The sequence below is a fragment of the Mus caroli genome, chromosome 14 (assembly GCF_900094665.2).
Source record: "Mus caroli chromosome 14, CAROLI_EIJ_v1.1, whole genome shotgun sequence".
Taxonomy (NCBI): Eukaryota; Metazoa; Chordata; class Mammalia; order Rodentia; family Muridae; genus Mus; species Mus caroli.
Window position 1 is genome coordinate 13,308,900 of NC_034583.1, and position 25,733 is coordinate 13,334,632.

General features: G+C 42.0%; 2 protein-coding genes across 7 annotated transcripts in view; both read right to left on the bottom strand.

Annotated features, from left to right (window-relative positions):
* The window catches only part of Ppp3cb (protein phosphatase 3 catalytic subunit beta), a 50,415-nt gene extending 45,413 nt beyond the window's left edge, over nt 1-5,002 (bottom strand). For 3 of the 4 annotated variants that reach the window (XM_021181407.2, XM_021181405.2, XM_021181404.2), the window contains exon 1: nt 4,788-5,002. In XM_021181407.2, coding sequence (XP_021037066.1) covers nt 4,788-4,872 — 85 coding nt within the window. In that variant the 5' untranslated portion in view covers nt 4,873-5,002. The remainder of the gene's footprint in view (nt 1-4,787) is intronic. The other variant, XM_021181408.2, reaches the window with a different exon arrangement.
* Nucleotides 5,003-7,293: 2,291 nt separating this feature from the next.
* Nucleotides 7,294-25,733, bottom strand: part of Usp54 (ubiquitin specific peptidase 54) — a 69,306-nt gene continuing 50,866 nt past the window's right edge. The window contains exons 17-22 of one of the 3 annotated variants that reach the window (XM_029469079.1): nt 24,374-24,493; nt 23,322-23,517; nt 19,275-20,671; nt 14,688-14,806; nt 10,486-10,672; nt 7,294-8,903 (exon numbers count right to left, since the gene is read on the bottom strand). In XM_029469079.1, the coding sequence (XP_029324939.1) occupies nt 8,362-8,903; nt 10,486-10,672; nt 14,688-14,806; nt 19,275-20,671; nt 23,322-23,517; nt 24,374-24,493 (2,561 nt within the window). In that variant the 3' untranslated portion in view covers nt 7,294-8,361. The remainder of the gene's footprint in view (nt 8,904-10,485; nt 10,673-14,687; nt 14,807-19,274; nt 20,672-23,321; nt 23,518-24,373; nt 24,494-25,733) is intronic. The other 2 variants (XM_021182487.2, XM_029469080.1) reach the window with 2 other exon arrangements.

A 25,733-nucleotide genomic window follows, 5' to 3' on the forward strand; every position in this document is an offset into this window, starting at 1 on the left:
TTTATTTTTTTTAAATAGTTTTTTTTTTTTTAAAGATTTATTTATTGATTATATGTAAGTACACTGTAGCTGTCTTCAGACACACCAGAAGAGGGAGTCAGATCTCGTTACGGATGGTTGTGAGCCACCATGTGGTTGCTGGGATTTGATCTCTGGACCTTTAGAAGAGCAGTCGGGTGCTCTTACCCACTGAGCCATCTCACCAGCCCCCAAATTAAGCATTTCTAATAAAACTAGGGTACTGGGAATAAAGTGGCAAATGAACTCTGATTTATAAGCTAAATAAGTATGTCTGGCCATTAAAAAAATTAGTCTAAAACAAAATATGCTCTTTCAGCCTTTTGGTTCAATCTGGAAATGTGATAACTTATGATTAATAAAACCTAAAAATTGGAGGGTAATGTTGAATAAAAAAGAAAATTGTTGCTAGGCATGGTAGTATATGCATATACTCCTTGTACTTGGTGAAATGAAACCAGATGATAAATTCAAGGCCAGCCTCAGCTAAATAACTGACTTTGAGGCCAGCCTCTTGGCTACATATGACTCCGTCTCAAAAATAATTAATTCAAAATGGGGACTGTGTGAAATACTTCACCAGGTACAGATACAACTTGGGCTGAACTGCTAGGTCTCTCCCATATGGTAGAATAAAAAAACAGACACCCACATGAGTGCCTTGACATTTCTGTCAGACACACCCCAAACACTGAAAGTACAATAATATTTTTCTTTAAAAACTAAATGAAAAAAGAAAACCTTATAAACTGTAGCTGCTGAAATGGATACAATCTAAACACTACTTTCTATGAGATGAAGGTAAAGTTCGTGTTATAACAACAAAACTATCGAAAAACCAAAAACCAAAAAAAAAAAAAGGAAACAACAAAACTAAATTTTAAGTTTAATTAGCAAAACATACATGATAAAGGGAGGAAAAGTAACTGGAAAAATGAGGCTAAGTAAATCTGTTGGGAGTGGAAGGAATACTCCTAAGTCAGGATTCTGTACTTCAATTACAGCATTTTACTAATGTGGCAATAAGGTAGATATACACAGTTGTTTTTCTAATTTCCACAGTAGGTTTCCATTTTCTTTTCTGTTAAGCCTATATTCTATTAAATTTATTCCATTTATTTATTGTGCATACATGTGTGTGGAGGACAGAGGACAACTTTCAAGAGGAACTGGTTCTCTTGCTTCCATCATGTGGGTCCCAGGAATTAATTAAGATTAAGCTTGGCAGCAAGCACCTTCACCAGCTGAGCCATCTTACCAACCTGTTTCCATTTTCTTAATTGAAATATATACCAAAAAGAAAGAAAGAAAGAAGAGAAAAAGAAAAGAAAGAAAAAAAGAGTAACAAAAGCTTCAGCAACATTTTGTTTGGCTTGAGGATTTCTGAGACAGTCTCACTATATAGCCCTGGCTGTTCTTCCTCCAACTCCCAAATCCTTGAATTATCAACATATGCTATTGACTAACCATATCAGGTTAATTTTTTTATGACTCATTTTGATTTTTAATTATGTGTATGTATCTATGTCCGTGTGGGAGTATATGAAAGTGAATGCAGCATCCCATGGAGCACAGAAGAGAGTATCAGCTCTTCTGAAACTGGAGTTAGACAGCAGTGGGCTGTTTGATATAGATGTTGAAAATGGAACTCTGGTCCTCTCTAAGAGCAGTACATGGGACCAACAACCAGGCTCTCTGGGCCACCAGGTTCAGAACTAAATATTACTAACCAAGAAATCTATTTTCCATGACCATGAAATAAGAGTTGCTACTAAATTTTTAGTAGCAGGCTCATTGCATTTATAAATGAAACACTATAGCATTAAAATCTCTCAAACTTATATGTGTATTTCCTAAGTGTGACTATTAACAAAACATTCTATATTCTCTTAAAAACCTACATGTCTGGGGACTTAAAATGGTTCAGCAGTTAACAGCCTTTACTGCCTGTTCTTCCAAAGGATCTAAGTTGGGTTTCCAACACCCATATGACTAAGAGCCTTCTGTAACTCAAATTACACAGGATATAACACCCTCTTCTGGCTTCAAGGGACACTATACACATGTGGTACATATGGTAACATGAATGCCTAAAACAACCATACACATAAAATAAAATCAATCTAAAAGAAAATCAATCTAAAAAGAAAAAAAAAAATACATGTCCATAAAATAAAGGTCTTTAAAATAGAAGTGTTGAGTCTAAAATTTAAAGACAAGAAAGGAAAAGTTCCAAAGAGGAAAAGACTACTTGTACTCAATTCTAATGGCAATTTCCTCACAATCTGATGATGTTGAGTCTACGCAAAGCTAGGGAAGTGTCCTGGACTTACAAAACCTGAGCTTTACTTACATGCTGTTGTTGTTTTACTTATTTATCTTTTAAGACAGGGTGCATTATGTAGCTCTGGATAGCCTGAAACTTGCTATGTAGACCAGACTGGCCTCAAAATTAACAGCAATCTTCCTGCCTCTGCTTCCAGTGTGGTGGGATTAAAGGCATGTGACCACAGTATCAGGAATTCTAATACATTCCACATAGAAATGAAAGTTGTCACCATGAAGAAGATACAACTAATACATAACATGCATTAACCATTCGCTTTATAACTGAAATTTCCCAAACAAGCTTCTTTCCTACTAAGAAAATGGTTTTCATTTCAAAGCAATAAACTGTAAATGGCTATGTATTAGACTCACAACTCACCCCTAAAGAATCTGCCTTATGCTTGGAAACTCATTTTTCCTTCATTAAAGCAGTATGAGAAAAAGATTGCTACATGAATGACAAGGAACAGGGTTCACAAAAGGACAACATGAATACATGCTTCGGGAATGTGATTAGTTACCTCAGCTATTATTCTGGTGAAAAGTATCCAGAGAAATAAGCATACAGGAAATATAGTAAGAAAATGAAGAAGCAGGCAATGGCCTGTTTCAACCCCCACCTATAAAATTACAGAAATTAATAGGATCAATGCCTGATCTTGTCTCTTTCCTTCAAAGAAAAAAAAAAAAATCCCAGAAAAAGAAGCTCATAAACTATTCATTCTAGGGGCTGGCAAGATAGCTCAGCGAGTAAGAGCACTGACTGATCTTCCAGAGGTCCTGAGTTCAAATCCCAGCAACCACATGGTAGCTCACAACCATCTGAAATGAGAACTGACATCCTCTTCTGGTACGTCTGAAGTCAGCAACAGTCTACTTATTTATAATAATAAAATAAATCTTTGAGAAAAAAACCTATTCATTCTATTTTTTTTTAATTTATTTAATGTATATGAGTACACTTGTCACTGTCTCCAGACACACAAGAAGAGGCATCACATCCCATGACAGATGGTTGTGAGCCACCATGTGGCTGCTAGGAATTGAACTCAGGACCTCTGGAAGAACAGTCCATGCTCTTACTCGCTCTTACTCCAGTCCTATTTAGTTCATTCTAATGCTTAACTCAACCACATATGTCATGCTTTAAGAACCTAAAGTGCAGATTGAAAACAGAAAAAACACAGGTGGGCAGTGGTGGCGCACACCTTTGATTGGAGCTCTCAAGAAGCAGAGGCAGGCATATCTCTGAGTTCCAGACCAGCCTGGTCTACAGACTACGTTCCAGGTTCCTGGCTAGGACTACACAAAGAAGCCCTATCTCGAAAAACCAACACACATACAAACACAAACACAAACACACACACACACACACACACACGAGAAAAGGGTTTGTTTTAAAATATTTTAATGGTAAATCATTGTCACAATTCAAAGCAAAGCTAACAGTATTTAAACACTGTGCCAGTCTATACTTGAGACACTGAATTTGAAAATTAAAATAACTTAAAAAATGAACATAATCTAAATGACGAAATCTTCATTTTACGATTTCTGCTTATTGACTGCACACTAAAGAAAAATAATTTCAGTTCTTATTAATATAATATCCATAGTATTAGTGTGGTAGATGGGCTCTCTCTGAGAGCCTGGACTTTTAAGGAACTTTCAACTGCCTCTCAATTTATTTTAAATAAATCTGTTTATCTGTACACAAACGTCCTCCCTGGCTCAGAAGAATTTCACTTTTCCTTCTTAAAGAGTATGTCGTGTGTTTAGAGGCGACTTGTAAAAACCTTTCTGTTAAGTGTACCACTTCCTATACATGGGACTTTTTTGCCTCCTCTCTGTAAGATGGCTTTTTCTCCTGCCTCGCAGCTACCTCTGGGTTCCTAGGTCACCCCAGGATCCTTCATCCTGGTCCAGTCCCATACGGTTTTCCCAATTTACGCGCGGGGTGGCATCTGAGGGCCGAGCGCAAACCCCCTGCGGCTGGCGCTAGCTAGGCGTTGTCACCGGGGAGCAGGCGTGGGCCAGAACCCGGGCGAGTCCAACGGCGTGCGGTTAAGGGGATCCGGGCCCCTCGGTGCGCCCGGGCAAGCCGGGAGTGCAGCTGTCGAGGAGCCGGAAGCTTTTAACGCGGGCGCCGCGCCGACCACAGGCAAAGCAGGAAAGAAAGGGGCTCACTGCGGCGGACGGCCCTGAGCCCGCGTTAGCGACAGCCCGCGCACGACGCCCGCCCGGGCCTGCAGGGCGAGCGGGAGACCGAGGAGCAGCCGACGCCTCGGCCCGGCCCAGCGGGGACCCGCCCAGGGGCCACTCCCCAAGGGAGGCAGCCAGTCACTCGCCCGCCCCGCCAGGCCCGCTCCTGAGGGGACGGACTCCCGCCCGCCCTCACACCGCGCCTCACGCCAGGCCCCCAGGCTTCGGGTACCTCTCACCTTTGACGACGCGGTCGGCCCCGAGAGGGGGCGGCGGGGGCGGGGGCGGGGGCGGCGCGGCCCGGGCCGGCTCCGGGGCGGCCATGCTGGGCCCGGGGCTCGGCTAGGTGCCGGGACGGGCGGGGTTGGGGGCGGGGGCGGCGGCTACCAGAGCCAAGCGGCGGCGCCGCCGGGGAACATGGCGGACCCTCTTTCCCTTCAGAGGGGCTAAGACCGTCATGCATCGCGCGTGCAGGGGCGGGGGCGGGACAAGCTCCAGGGACTTGAGCAAAATTACCGAGGCTACTACAGAAACGGAAGCAGTCCAAGGGATCAGGTGAAAATTCCGTACATGCAGAAAGACAAGCCAGTAAAGAGGTTGCAGATTAAACTGAGGGGCTGTTGATAAATGCAAGGGGGAAAAAGGACATTTTTGGGAGCCGCTTTGGAGCCCAGGAAAATGAAGAGATGTAATTTGATCTCAGAATTTCCCAGTACTAGACAAATATATGACAATTTATCTACAAAATCTAAGTGATAATACTATGACCAGAGAGAAAAATGAAAGAAGCATCGGGGACTCTATAGAGTGGCATTATCATTTAAAATGGAAATTTCCCTTTAATACCAGACCTCAGGAGACAGGGAAAGGCAGAAATCTGTAAGTTCAAGTCTAGCTAGGTCTAACCACGCAGGGCAACAAAGTGAGACTGTCTCAACAAAACGGGGGCCTAGGGAGTTGCATAGAATTCGAATCCTTGCTTTGAGAGTTTGGAAAAGTCCAAAGGCACATAAATTCAGCTGGAAAAGTCTAAGCACCACGATTTAAGCACCAAAATGAATCAAGAGAAGTAGGGAATGACACCAAGAGGTATTCCGAGAACCTGTACGATTCCCCTGAAAAGGCATAGCCTCTCTCTTAATTCACTGAGCAAATAAACTTGAAGCCAGAGAGATGGTTCAATGGATAAAGATGCTTGCAGCCAAGGATGGTGATTTAAGTTCCTTAGGACTAATCCCCATGGCAGAAGGAGACAGTGGAAAGAGGGAATTAGACTCCTTCTAGTCTGACATCTACTAAAACTTGTAAATAAAGAAATGCAATAGAAAAAAATGGAAAGCAGAGACTAAGTAGGTAGAAAATTGGAAATTAGTTCCTATCTTTGTACATACACGGAATTTGAATTTGGGCAACTTACAGAAACAGATCCAAGTTGACCAGCATCCAAGAGGTCAAGAAACAAGAACAGATGGTCCTTAGCAGTTATTAATAAGATGGCTCAGATGCTGAAGGCATATGCCACCAAACCCAATAATTGAACCACAGGGCACAAAAGGTATTAAAAGAGAACTGACTAGTACAGCTTACTCTAGCCTTCATGTGTCCTCCTCATACATATGCAGTCATTGCAATTCTTACAAAAAGATAGAATTGTGTGTATGACATGAGCAGTGTTGAATGGTTCAGGGGCCAACATATCTACTAAGGCCCATGTCTCTATGTTATAGCATCCAAACAGGATGAAACAAGAAAGCCCTCTGTATCTTATTACTCAGTAACACATGTTCTCAGAATCTGTCCTCAGTGATTAGGAGGGCAACTTTCTCAGCATCTGTTGTTTCTTTATGTTCATCAGTAAGACCAAGATCTGGAATAAATAAGGAGGGAAAACCCAATAGACATTCTTTGCAAAGGGAACCTTCCAAATTATTTTCTTTTGTGTGTTTATGTGTTTTGCCTGCATGAATGTCTGTGCACTACATGTGTTCAGTCTCCATGGAGGGCAGAGGAGTGGATTATATTCCCTGGAACTAGAGCTACCAAATATTGTGAACCACTGTGTGGTACTGAAAACTGAACCTGGGTCCGATACATGAACAGCTTGTCCTCTTAACCATTGAATCATCTCTCCAGCCACTACAAAAGACTTTTCAAAGGAAAGAGACTGTTGGGAGTGTGTCATGGGTGAAGATAGCTCTCATTATCACAGAGATATTCTGACTCTTAAGGGGAAAGGAAAGGGAGCAAGGCAATAGGAAGAGCAAAGGATTGGAGGCACATCACACACCTGGAATGCAGAGAGGAAAGGCACCAAGGCTGGTACTGTACTGGGAGTGAGTTTGTCAAGGTGGTTTGAATGCCCAGAAGACAAGGGGAGGAATGGAGAATGTAATGCACTGAGTGTCCCAGGCAGGGGAGGGATAGTTAAAACATGCTAACAGCCATAACAAGAGGGAAAGTCTCTTATTTAAGGATATGTTGACTCCGTCAGTGAGTTTGTTTTTTTGTTTTGTTTTGTTTTGGGGTTTTTTTGTTTGTTTGTTTGTTTTTGTTTTCGAGACAGGGTTTCTCTGTGTAGCCCTGGCTGTCCTGAAACTCACATTGTTGACCAGGGTGGCCTCGAACTCAGAAATTCACCTGCCTCTGCCTCCCGAGTGCTGGGATTAAAGGCGTGCGCCACCACACCTGGTGAGTTTGTATTTTTAAACTCCTCTTTGGCTATTCATTTTCACTTGGTCAAAGCCATTTCATATAAATGTTGAAGCCTCCCGTCCCCAGAAGAAAAGAGCAAGGACATACAAAAGTAAAGGACAAGAGATTAAATACAACTATCTTATAGATTTATTAATGAAAAATACTTTACAAAACCAGTATGCTTTGCCCTAAAATACTTTAGCTGACTCTTGAGAGTTTACAAGGGTGAGTGAGCAAGTGGTAGTAATGGCTCTGCTGCTAAGGACAGGAGGGGTGTTAGTGTGCCCAACTCCATCTGTTCAGAAGGGCAAACAGTATATTGGCAGCTCCACATTCTAGGCCTAAAGTCTGAGTCACAAGGAAGGCTGACAGGCCATAATACCTGGGCAGTTGGGCTTCCCTTAAGGACGACGTGGTCAGAATCCTGACCCCTTTTCCATTGATAGGAAATAGAGAAGAAAGAACGTTAAGTAATATGGACAGGTGGATAAACAAAGAGTGTAAGTATAGTAGGACCAGAAGATGAGGGCTCTGATGGAGATGGGGCTAAAAGAACCAGAACTAAAGTAGTCCAGACTGGTCTAGAACTTGTTGTGTAGCCAAGGATGAACCTGAACTTCTGATCCTTCTCCCTCCGCCTCCCAGTGCTGGGATGACAGCTGTGCGCCACCATGCTCAGTTTCATACTTCTAAGGAATAACCATGGGTGGTGTGCATGTTACAAAAACACTCTACCAATTGAGCTACATCCCCAACTCTAAAGCTGGAATTTCAAATATTCCCTCTCAAAGAAGCAAACACCCTTAGGAAAAAAAATCAATGTCTTCTTTGTTGTTGTGGTTCTGTTCTTTAAAACAAAACAACAACAACAACAACAAAAAACAACAGTCTCTTTTTACCCCACAGTCTCCAGCCTTGAAACGCTGATTCTCCAGCCTCTACCTCCCAACTACTGGGATTACAGGCATATGGTGCCTGGAATGAAATGGCCAAGTCTATGTTGAGATAAGACTAGCATAACTGGCAGGAAAGAAGGTATCACTGCGCCACCGTACAGTTTTATAGATAAAGGTGCAGCTCCGAGACAGATTAGGGTGACCCTTACCACCTGCTGTGCTGTCAAAATCTCACCCTGCTCTGCTCTCTTCCAGCAGCATTTGATAGAACAAACATAATTCTTTCCTCTCCTGGTCTCCTATGTCTGCCCTGGGAGGGGTAACTACTCTGTCTCCAGTCATCATCTGGGGGCATATCTATTCTTCGTGGACCAGGTGTTCGGGACCCCAGAACAGGACCGGAATTCCAAGTTGACCTAAGGGGTACATGAAGATTGCTGGATGGTGGGGACCCTGGGTGAACAGCAGAAGGATGGGAGGATGAGAGGAAAAGATTCCCCCAGGACTGAGCATGTGGAACCTGAAGGCCCTGGTGTCTTTCTGGAAGTGTGGCAGTGTAGGTTAGCTGAGGCTTGCGTGCTGGCATAGTTAGGACTCTGGCCCCAATGTGCTGGTTGGTCTCTGACCCTGGTCCCCAGGAAGCATCAGTTCTGGAACGATGAGGTAGACTTCGGTAGTTCAAAGTCCTTCCTGTGTACTTGACCCCTTGGGGAGTTTCACCCCTGTCACACATAGCCAGAAACTGGTGGACACTCCTTGAAGTTCCTAAGAAGAGAAAAGAAACCCAAACACTGAGCATCTTTAGAAAAGAAATCTATTTCCCAACCCTTAACTCCTCCAAGAAGAAACCTAGGTTTGATTAATATGTATATATTTTAATTTTTCCCCAGTCCTGGGGATTGAATCCAGGACCTGTGTATGCTAGGCAAACACTCTACCATTAAGGTATACCCTTAACCCTAACTACTCCTAAATATGTCAAAATCAACCTCTTCTATCCTAGGGAAATGCAACAGTCTCCTGGATATTGCCATAACTACTTCCAGTAACAATCCTTCTCTAACAAGTACACTCATGTACAAATCTATTTACAATTTCCTTGCAAACTTTTATAGCAATTACACCAAAATCTCCACTTGGCTTTTCTTTTTCTAAGATTTATATTTTATTCATGGGGGCGGGGGTTGGAGAGAGAAGGGCAGTTCGAGACAGGGTTTCTCTGTGTAGTCTTTGTTGTCCTGGAACTTACTTTGTAGACCAGGCTGGCTTATAACTCATAAAGATCTGCCTCTGCTTCCTGAGTGCTGGAATTAAAGACATAGACCAACCTTGCCTGGATTGTTTGGCTTTCTTTGTCTGTCTCTGTCTCTGTCTCTCTCTCTCTGTTTTTGTTTGTTTGTGTTTTCTTTTGAGACAGGGTTTCTCTGTGTAGCTCTAGCTGTCCTGAATCTCAGTTTGTAGACCAGGCTGGCCTCCGCCTGCCTCTGTCTCTCAGTTGCTGGGATTGAAGACATGCACCCCCACTGCCCAGCCACTTGGCTTACCATGTTAAGACATGGTACTTTGACTGCTGTTAGACGGCCTCTACTTAAATCCTTTAATTTCTGAGGTCTCTGCTTTTGTTCATCCACACTTACCTTATACACATATAGAAAGAAAATCATTTTCAATATGTTTCTTTCACTATGGTACTTGTGACATTGTGGGCTGATAATTCTTTATTGAGGATAGAAGGGACTGACCTGTACACTATATAATGTTTCAAAGAATCTTTGTCCAACATCCATTAAGTACCAAGTAGTATGTCCTCTTTCAAACTGAAAACCAGAGACTTAAAATATAAGTTAAACCCATAAGGATTAAAAAAAAGAACATCTTCCATGGAGGTCAATGAAAGCCAGAAAGGTGCTGTCATCTTCCTGTGGATGATCTGGATCTATACATGTGACATGTTCTCAAGGTACAGTGTCTGCCCAGTCTTCCATTCACTTATATCCTCCTACATCATCTCTCAGCTGAGACTTAGTAAACAACAGGGGAGAAAACTAGCTAGAAGAGATGGCACTGTCAGTTTGGGGATCCCGAAGAGTGCATTAACTACACTTCATCACTTCAAGGCCTTTTCCTTCATGACTCAAACAGGTTGGTTCACACTCAGGAGTGAAGCAAGGTATCTAAAAAATTATTTACTTATACTTCATGAACATCAGTCCTTGATCTTAAAACAATAATTCGTGTCTTTTATTTCAGTCCACCTTGGGACACCTCATTTTCCCAGGAGGTATACTGATTTGACCCTGAAAAAGAATGACATTTTAGCAGATAATATTAGTTTGGGGGGTGTTACCTGGGGGTCTATAGGGCTCCCCTGCCATGCTGGGCATCAGGACATCTGGGGACAGGAACTGTGGTTGGGGAGGGTAGAGTTTAGGATCAAGGAGAAATACAGGAGGATCATGGATGACAGGGAGGGAAGAGGAGCTGGAACAATGGTGCCCGGTTTCCAAAGTCTTTTTCCTCACGTTTGATGAATCCTTATAATGAGACAAGACAAAAAAAAAACACAAAGATGAGGGTTAACATGGCAGGATGTGGTTGGATAAACACAGTGAGGCAAGCAGGAGGGAATGGAAGGAATCAGAGTACAACACACCTTTTCCAGACAGGGGGCCTTCCTAGGAAATGCCTAAGACTCTCTCCTTCTACCACTTTCCTCACACGTCTACCATCCTAGGTCCACCATTTCGGTCTTTAGCAAACACTTTAATGCTCACTGTACAATTAAAGAGATTGACATAGAAACTTAGAAATAGGAGCTCAGAGCTGAACGTGTTGATTTATACACACCTATAATCATCAGTGCTCCGAAGACTGAGCAGGACTGCTTTGAGTTTAAAACTAGCTTCACCCACATAGTGAGTTCACAGCCAGTCTGGGCTACACAAGCAATACCATATCTCAAAAAAAAAAAAAAAAAAAAAAAAAAGAAAAGAAACCACAAGCATTAAACAAACAGGGGTTGTGGATTTAAGTTCAATTGTAGAGTAGGCCCTGGGTTCAACCTCCCCTAACACCCCAAAAATAAAGGAGACAGAGGACAGGAAAGGAGACAGGAGGGGAGGCAGGAAGGTATTTAAGCAGACTAGGAGGCTGAAAATCTATACTGGGCACTAAACTACCTGCTGAGATACAGAACTGGACTCTACTCTGCCCTGCCACAGCTCTAGTCCACGGCTGCCTCTTCTGTAGGTCACACTCTTACTCCCAGTTGCTTCTGGTCTGCCAATGGCTCCACTCACTTTTGTGGTAAAGACCCAGAAATATTTAATTTATTATCAAAGACGGTGAAACATTCACAATTGAATAAAGTTTACCAAACTCCTCCTACTACTACCACATTTTTCTAAGTTACTTAGACATAAAAATATTGGGTTTGCCCTTAACTTCCTATTTCCCATTCATCATGGTTAAAGAGATAAATACTTCTACATATGGATTTCATATTTAAATCTGCCTGGACCATGGCAGAAGCCTTAGTCTGATCTTCCCATCTCCTGCTACTTGCTTAATTGTATCATGAAACACCATGTGACAGCATAGCTGATCTTCTGCATTAATCCACTATTGTCCCTGGGTTCTTTACACACACTCTTTTTTCTCTTATTGCTTATTAATTTACTATTTTGGAGACAGCATATTGTTATGTAACCTGGCTCAAACATAAAATGCTCCAGCCTCAGGGCTGCAAGATGGCTCATGGAGCTGGAGAGATGGCTCACGGATTTGGAGCACTGGCTGCTCTCCCAGAGGACCTGGGTTCAATTCCCAGAACCCACATGGCAGCTCACAGCTGTCTGTAACTCCAGTATCTAATTTCATTTGTTTTTGTCTTATTTTTTTGAGACAGGGTTTCTCTGTGTAACCCTGGCTATCCTAGAACTACTCTGTAGACCAGGCCAGCCTCGAACTCACAGATCCACCTGCATCTGCCTCTGGATTACTGGGATTTAAGGTATGCACTGCTACCACCACCCAGCCACTAAAAAGGTTTAAAAACAAACAAAAGCCCTCCAACTTCAACCTCACAAATATAAATATTATAGACAAGCATCCTCTCACCTAGATGTTTCACAAACACACCAACTCATCCTCTATCAGGCCTTGACACTTGCTTTTCTGTTACCAGGGATATTGTGTCATGGCCCTAAACTTCCTATCACTGGAATCTATGATCAAATGTTAATTCCTCTCACTACCTCTTAACTATCCTAACCAAAAACAGCCCCAAAGAAACATATCCCCTCTTTAACTCCTTATTTCCTTGACTTGTTTTATTCTTCACTATCATAATTATCGCTACCTTGGGTTCTACCATTTGTTTATTGATGATTGTCTTGCTTCCTGTTGTAGAATACATTTAATGTCAGTATCTGTAACATCTGGAACAACGCAAGTACTTAGTAAATAATACATCAATCTATATGCCAGTCTAGTTAGTTTCATTTAATAGGCTGCAAGCCATTCAAGGGCAGACTGTGTGTTATATCATCAGCTATGTTCCTAATATTTGGGGAAGTGTCACAGAGAAAAGATTTCTAGTGGAATACACTACCGCATCCCCTTTGTCCTCTTACCACCTTCTCTGTAGTTTTAAGCCTCTTCAGAAAAAAGAACCACCTTAAATATGGTGCTCTTCACAAGTATGTACTAGCCCACTTCCTATCTTTTCCCCTCTTTTCAGGAGCAAGGAGTCCCAATCCAATTCTCTACTTCTAACCCGTATGTCTCAAATCCAGACCTAAGCAGCTATTTCCAGTAGTGAATACCCAAATTTAAGTATATTTAACTCTCCCAAACATAATTACCAACCCACAAGACATGAATATCATTCTTGGTTTCTCATTCCCCTGTGTGCAGGCAGGCACCAATCTTGCCTTTACTTCCTGACTCTCCAATTTTTTACTTCTCTCTATTCTCCCAAACCCCTGTGTGACCTACAGAATTCTCTGTACTCCATGATCTGACTCCTGCTTATAGTCCTTCCTATCATTGTCAACAATTCTATGATTTCTCTTCATTAGACTTTCTAGTCTTGTCATACCAATTATTCTCTTTTAATCTAGTGAACATAAGCATCAGTTCCAGGTGCCTGGCAGACTCACTGTTCTTTTTCAATGACCCTTTCCCTGGTATCTCACCTCTTCTAGGATGGTCTCATAGCAGCTAGCATTTCATCCATTATAAATGTTTGTGTGTTTATCTGTCCCTGCAGTAGACTAAATGCTCCATGAAACCAGACACTGGATCACTCATTCAGCACACTGTTTGAAAAGCATAATCAATAAATCAATAAATAATTGTATGATACACTAGACAGAAGCCAACTCTCTTGGGAAAATAATATTTCAATTAAATGCATTGAAAATATGTGAGAACAAATGCTATGCCGGGGAAATTACCTTTTCCCAAAGAAGATGGAGGAGGAGGAGGAAAGATGAGGAGGAAGAAAAGGAAAAGTAGAAACAGGAAAAAGGAGAAAAAGAAAAGGAGAAGGAAGAAGAAATGTTCATTTAGGAACTTACTACACTCAGTAACCCTAGAGTTCTTTTTGGGAGGGAAATTGGATGGAGATATATGCATCCTATTGAACCTTTTAATTATACCATGTATTTATAACCATTTTAAGGGGTTTATGTATATAGTTAGGTGATAGAAGGGTTGCCCAGCATGTGAGGTCCTGGTTCAGTCCTGGTACTGCAAATAAAAAGTAAGTTTGGTATAATGGTACATGCCTCTCAAACCAGCACTCTGGAGGCAGAGGCTGGCAGTTCTCTGTGGAGTCCAGCCTGGTCTACATAATGAGTTCTACTAGCCAGAGTACATGAGACCCTGAAAATAATAAAAACAATAATAATAAAGCAAACAAAATAAAACCTGTTTTTACATTTTTATCCAACTAATCTGGTAGACAAGCTTCAGAGCAGGCTGCTTTGTGTTCTGGCCTTTATAGTAATGAAAATTCAATTTGTTTTAGAAAAGGATATAACATTCTCAGAAAAGTAGACTACCTATAAACCTAGCCAACAATACAGTATTTGAGTTTGTTGATTGATCTCTACTCCTTGGGTATAATAGTGACAGTAGTCCCCAAAGACTAAAGGTAAACACAGGATAGCACCATAAATTCAAGGCCAGCATGATCTACGGAGTGAATCAGAAAATTGCCAGGGATACATACACAGTAAAACCTTGTCTCAGAAGAAACCAAAACACAAAAATAAAGTAAAAATAAAATAGAAAGTCTCAAAAAAGAGAGTTTTTAATCATTTTTCTTTTTTTGTTCACACATTTCACTCGATTTAAAACTTCCTGGAGCGCACTCAGCTGTGCACTGAGCTGGAGAGAAGGTGAGACAGCAGCTCGCACTCCTTGCAGCCTCATGCTACCTGTCCTGTTGACCCAGCACCACTTGCACTTACTTGCCCCTTTGTAAGCCCTCCTCTCTAGCACACCACGTGCGTCCAGCACCTTAGCCCCAGAAGCCGATACCTGAGAGACAGGCACTGTGCTCGGTTCATAAAGAACATGCTCCATCTCTGCTGTCAGAGGCTTTGCGAGATCAAGCCCAGGGGCTGAGTGCAGTCTCCTTCCCATGCCATCTGCAGAGCCTAAGGAGGAAAACATAAAAGCAAGTTGAAGCCGCCTCTCCTCTAGAATCTGGACCTGGAAGAACAAACATGGTTTTCTCTCATTAAGTAATTAACATGCATCTATCTCTGAATTCAGTGGAGAAGCATGGTCCTTGAATCTATAAACGCCAAATTTCAGAATATGGATAAATTCCTATAGGTCACAAAAATCAAAACTACTGAAGACATTTCCAGGAAAGGAGCTGTAAGGACAGTCAGCTGAATATCGTCAGCCGTCAACATTTCTCTTTTATGAATAAAATGAGCTTTGTTTTCAGAATCAAGCCTAATACTTGTAATCTATAAAGAAAACCATGTGACAGAGTGATGATCTCTAACATAGTGTGGTAAGGAAGGAAATTCTATCTCTGGTTCAGAATTTAAATGACCATAGTTATTGTATATCAAACCTCCTTCCTTTGCTGTAATAGGGAAATGAGTTGCGGAGTTTGGTTGAGATGGTGTTTTAACCAGAATTGAAACTCAAATCTCTCAAGGTTAAGCACAGTATTTTCTTAGCTCTGAATACCCTCCCAATTTCTCTCTCTGAGCAGGATCACTTTAGAAATTTTTAGCATGTGTAATATTCTGTTATCACAACTTACTCCTAGCTTTTTACAATCACTTAAATTATAATCAAACATCAATACTGCTTTGAACTGGATATGTGAAGCCCCACGTCTTATGAAAATGTACCTGCCCTTGACCTACATTTGGTGCATATGTATGTATGTATGTATGTATGTATGTATGTATGCATGCATGTATGTATAGCATACACATGTCTGGATATGATACTATGATATATGTACACACATACAGAGAGAGAGTGCTTAAGTATACTGTTGATGTCAGTACTTAGACTGCTTTTGTTCTATATTTTAAATTTTCTAGTACTTTCAAGTTGCATAGAAATAATTTTATCAGCCGAGTGTGGTGGCACACGCCTTTAATCCCAGCACTCAGGGGGCAGAGACAGGCAGATTTCTGAGTTCGAGGCCAGCCTGGTCTACAGAGTGAGTTCCAGGACAGCCAGGGCTATACAGAGAAATCCTGTCTCGAAACAACCCCCCCAAAAGGAATAATTTTATCCATGTTTAACTAAAACATTAAAAGTCGCTTTTGTTAAGAAAATTTCAGGCCAGATATGGTGTTACTTAACACATTTCCTGTTACTTAATGCATTGGTTCTCATAATAGTACTGATTCATCTGAGAGCTTTAAAAATTATACCTATACTGTTTAGTTGTATAACACCTGACTAACACATATGAAACACTGGGGGTTCAATCCTCAGAGGGTAGAAAGAGGGAATATACATGTAAACTCGGAAAACACCAACATCTTGAGCCACACCTTGGTGTTTGTTTGTTTGGTTTGGTTTGGTTGTTTTTTTGTTTTTTGTTTTTGTTTTTTGAAACAGGGTTTCTCTGTGTAGCCCTGGCTGTCTTGGAACTCACTCTGTAGACCAGGCTGGCCTCGAACTCAGAAATCCACCTGCCTCTGCCTCCCAAGTGCTGGGATCAAAGGCGTGCGCCACCACCGCCCTGCTAGGTTTGTTTTTTGAGACAGGCTTTCTCTGTATAGCCCTGGCTGTCCTGGAACTTGCTCTATAGACCAGGCTGGCTTTGAACTTGGGAGATCTACTTGTTTTAGCCTCCAAATGCTGGGATTAAAGGTGTGTGCCACCACTGACTGGGAGGAATTTTTACTTTGTTATTTTTTTAAAGATTTTATTTATTTATTATATGTAAATACACTGTAGCTGTCGTCAGATCTCATTACAGGTGGTTGTGAATGTGGTTGCTGGGATTTGAACTCAGGACCTCCGAAAGAGCAGTCAGTGCTCTTAACGGCTGAGCCATCTCACCAGCCCCCAGGAATTTTGACTTTAAAAGGCTGTCCAACAAATAAATAATTTTAAAATGTAGCCTGGTGTGGTGGTATACAATTGCAGTATCTGTACTTGTTAGGTAGAGGCAGACAGATAAAGGAGTTCAAGGCCAGTCTGAGCTACATAAGGCTGTATCAAAAAAAATTTTTTTTAATAAATGGCTTAGTAGTTAAGAGCACTGAGGACCTGGGTTGAATTCCCAGCACCAACTCATAATTCACAACCATCTGTAACTCCTATTCTAGGGAATATGACTCCCTTTCCTGCCCTCCACAGGTACTGCACACATGTGGGGCACAGACACACATGCCAATTGCTGTAGGTTGTCCATTGAACAGGGCACCTGTGCTAATACACACACATATATACAGACACTAAATACTTATTTTAATTTGTTTGATCTTTTATATTGTTTCATTAAATGTATACATGTTACGTCTACATATGTCTGTGTAGCACTTGCATGCAGTAGCCACAAAAGCCAAAAGAGGGCATTGAATCTCCTGGAACAGAAGTTACAAATAGTTGTAAGCTGCCATGTGGTGTTAGAAATTGAACCTGGGTTCTATGTAAGAGCAGCCAGTGCTCTAAGTCATTAAGCCATCTGTACAGTCCCGTATAATATCATTTCTTAATTTTATTTTTCTATGATCTTGGCGACTGAAGTCAGACTCCTGCATGCTAATGCTATATGCGCTACTGCTGATACATACTTATATGTCTATAATGTCCTTTGATCACAAACATTCTTAACTTTGATGTAGCAGTTTATCTTTTTCCACCCAGTATCTGTTTTCTTAGAAAACATCTAAGAAATTGTCAAATCCAAGTCTGGTACTAGGCACCTCGGGAATTGGGTTTAATCAGGGTTAATTGGGGTTAATCGGGGTTAATTGTAACATTCATCTTTACTCTTTTTAATACATTAAAATTTTTCTTTTCTTTTCTTGCTTTTAGAAATGCAGTCTTGCTATGTGAGCGTGGCTGACTTGAAACTCACTGTGTACACCGGACTGGCCTGGAACACAAAAGGATCTGTTTCTCTCTGCTTTCCAAGTACAACACCATATCTGGCCTGAAATTTTCTTAACAAAAGCTACTTTTAATGTCTTAGTTAAACATGGTTAAAATTATTTCGATGCAACTTGAAAGTACTAGAAAATTTAAAATCTAGAACAAAAACAGAGTTTATATACTTCTTCAGGAACTAATATGTAAGAACTAATCAGGTCATAAAAGTCCAAACACTGCTTAATCTCATTCGTATGAAATGTTCAGAAGAGATCAGTGTATACAGGAAACACTAGTGCTTACTTAGACTAGGGAGAGGGATAAATGACAAGAGGCATAGGACCACTGCTGGATCAGAGTTCTTTGGAAGGTGACAGAAACACTTTAAAACAGGATGTGGTGGGCAGTTAAGAGAGTTGGCTGCTCTTGTTTGAGTCCTAGTACCCACATGGTGGCTTGCAAGCATCTGTGACTACAGTTGCAGGTGATGCCATGTCCTGTCCTAGGCTGCAGGTACAAGGAATGCACTGGTGTGTAGACATACATGCAAGCTAAATGCCCAGAAAGTGAACATAAAACTGGCTGTGGTAAGCTAGTGTCATATTTCCACTGAGTTCTAATACTCTGGGAAACTGAGGCAAGAGGATCCCCCATACATTTGAGGATAGCTTGGGCTACATGATGAGTTCAATACCATGGTGAGACAATCTCGAAACTGAGCCATCTCTCTAGCCTGCTTCCACCTTTAAGTAGACCATGCGAACTGAGTTCAAGTCAACAGACTTGCGCAGAAAGCGCCCTCACTCACTGAAGCACCTCAACAGCACGGTACTATTATCTGTAAAACACCTAAGTTGAACTTAATGCTTGCATATTCTCTCTCACATTAGAAGAAAGCATAGTGAAGTATACCCCAGCTTCTCCTCATTCATTAAATTTTCTATAGTAACCTGTCTTATATCCCTAAAGAGTACTTAGTAAACCTTATTATAAAGTCCATACTAATATCTTAATATCAACTCTTGACTCTATTTAATATCCAGGAAACATAAACAGCAGGCCCTAAAGAACCAGGGAAGGTCTTGATATTGCTGGCTTGGTAAAATCGGAAATGCCATAGTGACTTGCTTTAGTGTAGCTATCCTTGTTGCAAGATGAGCATGAAGCCTGATTCTTGGATTAGTTTAACATCTAAAACACAGAGAAAGAAGACTCTTCTCAGCCTTCCCCATATTGCATGACTCACTCTCAAAGACCTGTGAAGCAGTTCTTTGCCCTATATTCTGTAGAGCCCACCAGCCAAGACACTTACATTTCCTTACAGGGAGGGAATTGCTCTCCCAGTGATAATTCCAACCCAATTTCAATTCTGACCAAGAAAAAAGCAATTGCCTAGCCCTTGTCCTGAAGGCTCTATGAGGAAAGCTAAAGGTCTCATTGCCTCTTGGTAAGCTAGCGATACTGTACAGAACACGACCCCCACTTCTGACCTTGTTCTCTGGCTTTCAGTTTTTACATGTCCCTAGCACCGGTTATGTTTACCTGCTAGGCTAAGTGGCTGCCAGGCCACATCCTGTGATCTCCAATCAGAATAGCCAATATGAGAAGAGGCCTGAAGGCTGGCTTGGTAGAGAGACTCCAGCTCAGAGGTCTCCTGCTCTGTGTCTTGGTTCCAGTGTGGGTGCAAAAGGACATGATTTCGTTCTGGGTAGGTTACACGTGTGTGGGAATCATGGGAGGAGGACTTGACTCCTGGCCCAGGGGCGCTGGGTTTAACCTGAGAATCACAGAGCCTTGTGACATTTACCCAAGAATCCAAAGGCAAAGAAGTCCCCAAATTGACACTACTACCCAGCTCCTTGGACCTAATATCTGTTACTTGGGGTAGCTTTCCTTGGTATATATCTGGCTCAGCCAACCTGGGCTGTCCTCTCCTCGAGGTTTCACCATGCGGAAGCCCAGAGTCCATGGAAAGAGAAGGATGCGCTGCAGGTTCTTCCCAGCAGGGCAGTCTTTCCCTGCCATCTGGAGAAGGGGGGTGTTTTACCCAGCCACCGTGTTCTTTTCCTGGACCCTGCGATAATGGAGGCATGAAGTCAGAAGGAGAAGAGCTCTTCCTTAGACCATTTGGCAAACTTCTCTCCTGGGAACCTATAACATCTCTCGTGGCAGTACTCTGCATCTTCTGGAATTGCTCCGCCAATGAGCGGACAAGTCCTTTTGTACTGGGGAACTCTAGCCTAGAGGGCTCCTCACTGCTTCTGACCACTTTTGAAGTCAATGAAGTCTGGAGACTTTGGGCTTGAACGTGTTGGTTAGGTTTCTGCATGGGGTCAGTAGCATGAAGCACAGGTGAAGAAGCAGCAGACATGATGGGGTGGCAGGAACTGTAAGGGGGAATACTAGGCTGAGCTGATGAACTTGAAGGACTATTTAGGCTATGTATAACTCTCTCAGAAGTGGCTTCTCCTGTTGAATATGACCAAGGCATCCCCATGGATATACCAACAGGATTCTTTTTTCCTTCGAACAGCTGATCTTGAGCTATGTCTCTTCCTTCTTGGGGTGGGAATTTGCTGCAACCGCTGTTGTCCTCCCTGTGGCCTTGGAGCCTATCTTCAAGGGCATCTAATGGCAGGCATTCATGCTGAGAGTTCATCTCAGTTCTACCTGTTGCTTTAGGTAAACCCTGCCTGTGGAATGCAGAGTGATTGACGCTGTCCACCTCAAAAGACGTCAGAAGCTTCAAGGAAGATGTCCCAGGGGGACTGTGCTGTGAAACAGATGAAACAGGTGACTCTGGGATGAGTGATGAGTGTAACTCAGGGCAGGAAGCAGGTGAGTGGAAGAAAGAGGAAGTGGCCCCAAGCTCTGTATCCTTGCAAGGTTCCAGCTGTGCCTCCTGGTTTAACAATACTTGGAGCGTGATAGGCTGTTCACTGAAACAAATGGAGAGAATCAGTCACACCGTGCCTTGACTAACAATAAATCTCCCCCCCTCCGGAAAAAAAAAAAAAACCCTACTTATTCAATTCCACTTCTAGCTATTCACAGATATGATGAACAGAATAAAAAAGACAAACACAAACAAAACCAATAGTTTACAGGTTCACAAAAGAAAAGAAAGTATCATCAAATTTGTATATGTTATTAAGTCCATTGTTTGCTAATATCTTTATTACTTGCAAAGTCCTATTCCAATCACATTCTACTTGCAAATTAAAAAAGATAAGAATTGCCAGGTAGTGGTGGCACACTCATTTACTCAGGAGACAGAGGCAGGTGGATCTCTGAGTTCAAGGCCAGCCTGGTCTACAGAGTGAGTTCTAGGATAGCCAGTGCTACAGAGAAACCCTGTCTCAAAGAACAAACAAAAGATAAAAATTGCTTCTTCCACAGAAAGAAGTCTAAAAGCCACTCACACTATACAACAAAAGTCCTGGGTGCTGTACAAAGAGAGAAGTGCTACCCTAGGGTCCTATGGGGTAGCTCAGTCAACAAAACGAAGACGACTACAGAACGCAAGTTGACTTGGACTCCTGGGTAAACAGACATCAACTATCACTGCATTCTTCATTCAAATGTCTCTTCACAGTGGTAGAACAGGGTTCTCTTAATAGTGAGGAGGGGGAGTCAGGACATGATTCTCACTGTTTTACATTTATGACAAAAAAAATTCATCCTGAGAGGAAACTTCAACCTTTCCAATTCCTTTTCAGATAAGAATTAAGAAACAGCTGGGCGTGGTGGCACACGCCTTTAATCCTAGCACTAGGGAGGCAGAGGCAGGCGGATTTCTGAGTTCCAGGCCAGCCTGGTCTACAGGGTAAGTTCCAGGGCAGCCAGGGCTACACAGAGAAACCCTGTCTCGAAAAACCAAAAAAAAGAATTAAGAAACTGAAAATCCATAATTGGAGTGCTTCGACCCCAACTGTTTTAGGCATGGGCACAATAATGAACCCTGAAGCATCTCAGGCTTCAGATTTTAGGGCTAAGGGTATTCAACCCGTCTATATGAGTGTTCCAAAATCTGAAAGAAGAAAAAAATTAAATCTGAGCTGGGTATGGCAGTGCAAACCTCTAATCCTGGCATTTAGGAACCAAGGGCAGGAAGACTGTAGTAAGTCTGAGGCCTATACAGTCTACCTACCAAGTCCCAGGCCAGCTAAGCAACCGTATCTCAAAAAATAAAGAGAAAAAGACAGAGGGGAAGAAGTGGAAGAAGGAAGGAAGGGAAGGGGGGAGAGACAGAATGACAGAGACAGAGAGAAGCAAAGACAGAGAGACAAAGAAAGGCAGAGACTGATGGATAAAAGATAGACAGGGACAGATAGATAGAGACTTACTTTTAGTCTCAAGACATCTTAGATAATATGAATCTATATACCCCGAATGTTTATAGCTTTAGTCATCCAGTCACTCTTGCAACATGATTGTGGTAATTTAATCAAAACTGGGCCTAGTGATGTAGTTCAATTGGTAGAGTGCTGGCCCAACATGCAGGATGCCTTGGGTTCAGTCCACAAAACTGAATAAACCTGAGTAGTGTTTAAGAGGCCTGAAATACTAGCACTCCAGAGGCAAAAAGAAATATCAGGAGTTCAAGGCATTGCAGAGCCTAGTTAGTCTAGAAAAGGGGGGAGAGGGGAGGGGAGGAGGAAAGGGAGCGATGCAACATTGACAGTAAAATGGATCTGTATCTGAATTCTATACTTCTACCACTTATTAACTAAGTAACTATCCTCTCTACAAGCTTCCTAATTTAGAAAGTATGCTCAATAGCAGCTACTATCTCATCAGGTAATTGTAATAAATAAAACAGAAAATGCTTGCCTCTGACCTGAACCAAGGCAAATGTTCAAAAATGTTAACAAGCATAGTGAAGCTAATGGTTAAAAGACCAACAAACAAGGGAGGCAGAGAATGTGTAGCTTACTAGTAGAACGCTTGCCTAGTAGTATAGTATATACAAGTTCCTGGATTTTATTCCCAGGAAAACACACACACGCGCACACACGCGCACACACACACACACACACACACACGCGCAGAGAGAAAAAGTTATCTGATTTTATTATAGTTATATTTATACCCCTAAAATGTGGGAACTATCCCAGTACCTCTTGGGACTTTCTCCTTGTCCTGACCTTAGAGAAGCAAACAAAGAAAATCTTTGTGTCTCTTCCCTACGGTTTAATCAAAGTAAGAAAAACTGGTTATTTTCTCTGTGAGGATGGTAAATATGAAATCCCAAATTAAACAGTTACTACAACAACACGAAGGGTACAATCAGATTCCATGTTTAAGAACATAATAAATACAACTATAATAATCATATTGCTACACAAATCCAGGAAATTTGGATAGCTTGTTATTTTATACTTTTTTGCTTCTTTCTAGGAATTATTAAGAAAAGGACCATCTGTGAAATAAGCTTTTGTGTGTCTGATCTTAGAGAAGACAGCCTTAGTCGTATAAGGTTTTTTCTCTTTTCCCTGGTAGTGAAGAAGAGAAGAGCTCTTGCTATGGAGTACCCATGGACACTGCCTCCCCTGGTCTCCATAAGCTAATGTGGTTCTCAAGCTCTACCTTGTCGGGTGAGGGAGGGCGCCCCCCTGTGATGGGAGAGAGGCTGAGGGCTGCACCGGCTGCTGCGATGATGCTTGTTGCTGCATGCGATCCTGAAGGCTTCGTGCTTTTCGAATACTGATTTGCAACTTCTTATCGACTAGGGCTCTGCTGTGCGTGCTAGAGCTGGCATCATGCAGGGTAAGTCTTAGTTTAGCTAAAATGCAAAAGAAAATATAGCAGAAACAACACAAAATACAAACAAAAATAAAAGAACAAAAACTAAACTAAAACTAAGCAAAGATAGGCGGTAAAACAAAATACGTAGCAGCAGGAATGCAAGGCATGGACTGTGCATGTGCTGTCAAGAGCGCAGAACCAGCTCTGGTTCAGGAAACATTCATGAAAGCCAGGAGGCCAAACACATTAATTAAAACTTAAACAAACAAAACACTAAAGAAAATCAAACAAAACTTAAAGAGCAGAAAGATAAACTAGCACGTGAGGTTGCCACTCTCGTCTTCTCACTGACCTGTTTGACTCCGGTCTCCACACTCTGCTCCCAGTTCCCCCTTTCTGATGGCCAATGACAAAAAAATAAGGTCCAAACCTGCACCTGTCTTTATAGAGCACAGCTTCATGGAGTCAGGTACCAATTCTTAGCCTGAGCCCCTTGCTGTTACAGTATGGTACTGCATACCAGAAAGGCAGGAGAAGAACAAAAAGAATAGAGTATTACAATGAAAAGTTACTACCTAGGGAGTCAGAGCCAGTTTCTTCAGTTTGCCTACTCATTAGTCAGGGACTAGAGAAAGAGTAGGCTAACCTCATATCTGAAGTCTAACTATTTGGGTTAGAATTCATCTGTGGTTTCCTGTTGAGGTTGTTCCAGTTAAATGTCCACAGACCACAGTGACACCACCAGGTACATTTTGAAATATATAGCTAATTGGCCTCCCCAGGAACACAAGAGACTTTAAAAACTGTCCCTATGGCCATCTGCATGACAACAGTAGTTCCTATTGTGGAGTTAGTCATGAAACGCCATAGCCAGTAGCAGTTGAGTTACTTACTGATAGCTTCGTTACACAGAGCCAGAGCTGCAGCACAGTCTCCCTTTTGTTCCAGATGCAGCGACTCTTCAAATATTGAATTTGCCTCTTGCAAGGACCTTTCAAAGCCGTCACTCCTCCCTGAAAGGGCCAGCACTTTCATTTTTATTATAGTTAATTCCAACTTCTCCTATGTACTGTTTCTTCTCTTTGGGACACACAGATCCTTGTTGTTAAGCCACTGGCCTACTTTTTATCTACCTGCCCATTGCTATTAAGAAGTCTTTAGAACAACTAAGGCATCCATTTTTGCCTTAACTGAAATCTAACCAAGGCCAGGAAAAGGTGGGGGTGGGAACAACATCTGACTGCCACACTACTATCCCAACTCTAATACGTCCTTTCAAGGGAAGAACCAAGTGTTGTCCATAGTAGCAACAGGACTCTTGTGCCTAGAACTGAACTGCCACCACAAAATATCAGGACACACCTTGTCAACTGTCAGCTACCCCAGACTTACTGCTTACATGCTGTAAGCATGGCTTACGATTCTGTGGAACATCACCCTTGCCACTTCTCATATAGCTTCAATTCCCTCTTCACCATGCTGCTGTCAGTACACTTCTCGGGCTTGAGGTGGTCTACAGTTTCTACTTCAATAAATCTACCATAGCATTGAACTTCATTTGTTGTCACATGGACTGACCTTTCTTTAGCAATGAGAAGTTTTGACCTTGATCATGCCTCAAAAGTATCCATCTCTAAAAAGATGATGACCCACCTCTCATATAACAACATAGAGTATTCCTTCCCACTCCCAAAGTGCATGTGGGTCAAAGGAGATACAAAAGAGGAGTCCAGGAACAGTGACAGATGAATGGACTAAGATGTACAGTAAAGAAAGACACTTTGTGAAGGAGCATCAGATGTCCTTACCTTCTAGTCATCTCTAACATAAGCTGGTAGGAAGTGATAACGTTACTTTACTTACAAATGGACTTGACATTGAGCTTTCACATGGTCACAGGGGCTGGAAGAATGAAATGTCAAACCAGGTATGACGGCACATGCCTGTTATCCCCAGTACTCTGGAGGTGGAAGGAGGAGGATCCCTGAGCTATACAGCAAGGTAGAAGCCAGATACTTCATGGCTACATAATAAGATTGTATCTCAAAATCTCAAAACAACAGAAAAGAAATAAAATGAACTGAACTGGGATAAAAAGTCTAAGGTTTTTGGGTTTTTTGTTTGTTTGGTTGGTTGGTTTTGGTTTTGGATTTTAGAGACAGGGTTTCTCTGTGTAGCCCTGGCTGTCCTGGAACTCACTCTGTAGACCAGGCTGGCCTCGAACTCAGAAATCCGCCTGCCTCTGCCTCCCGA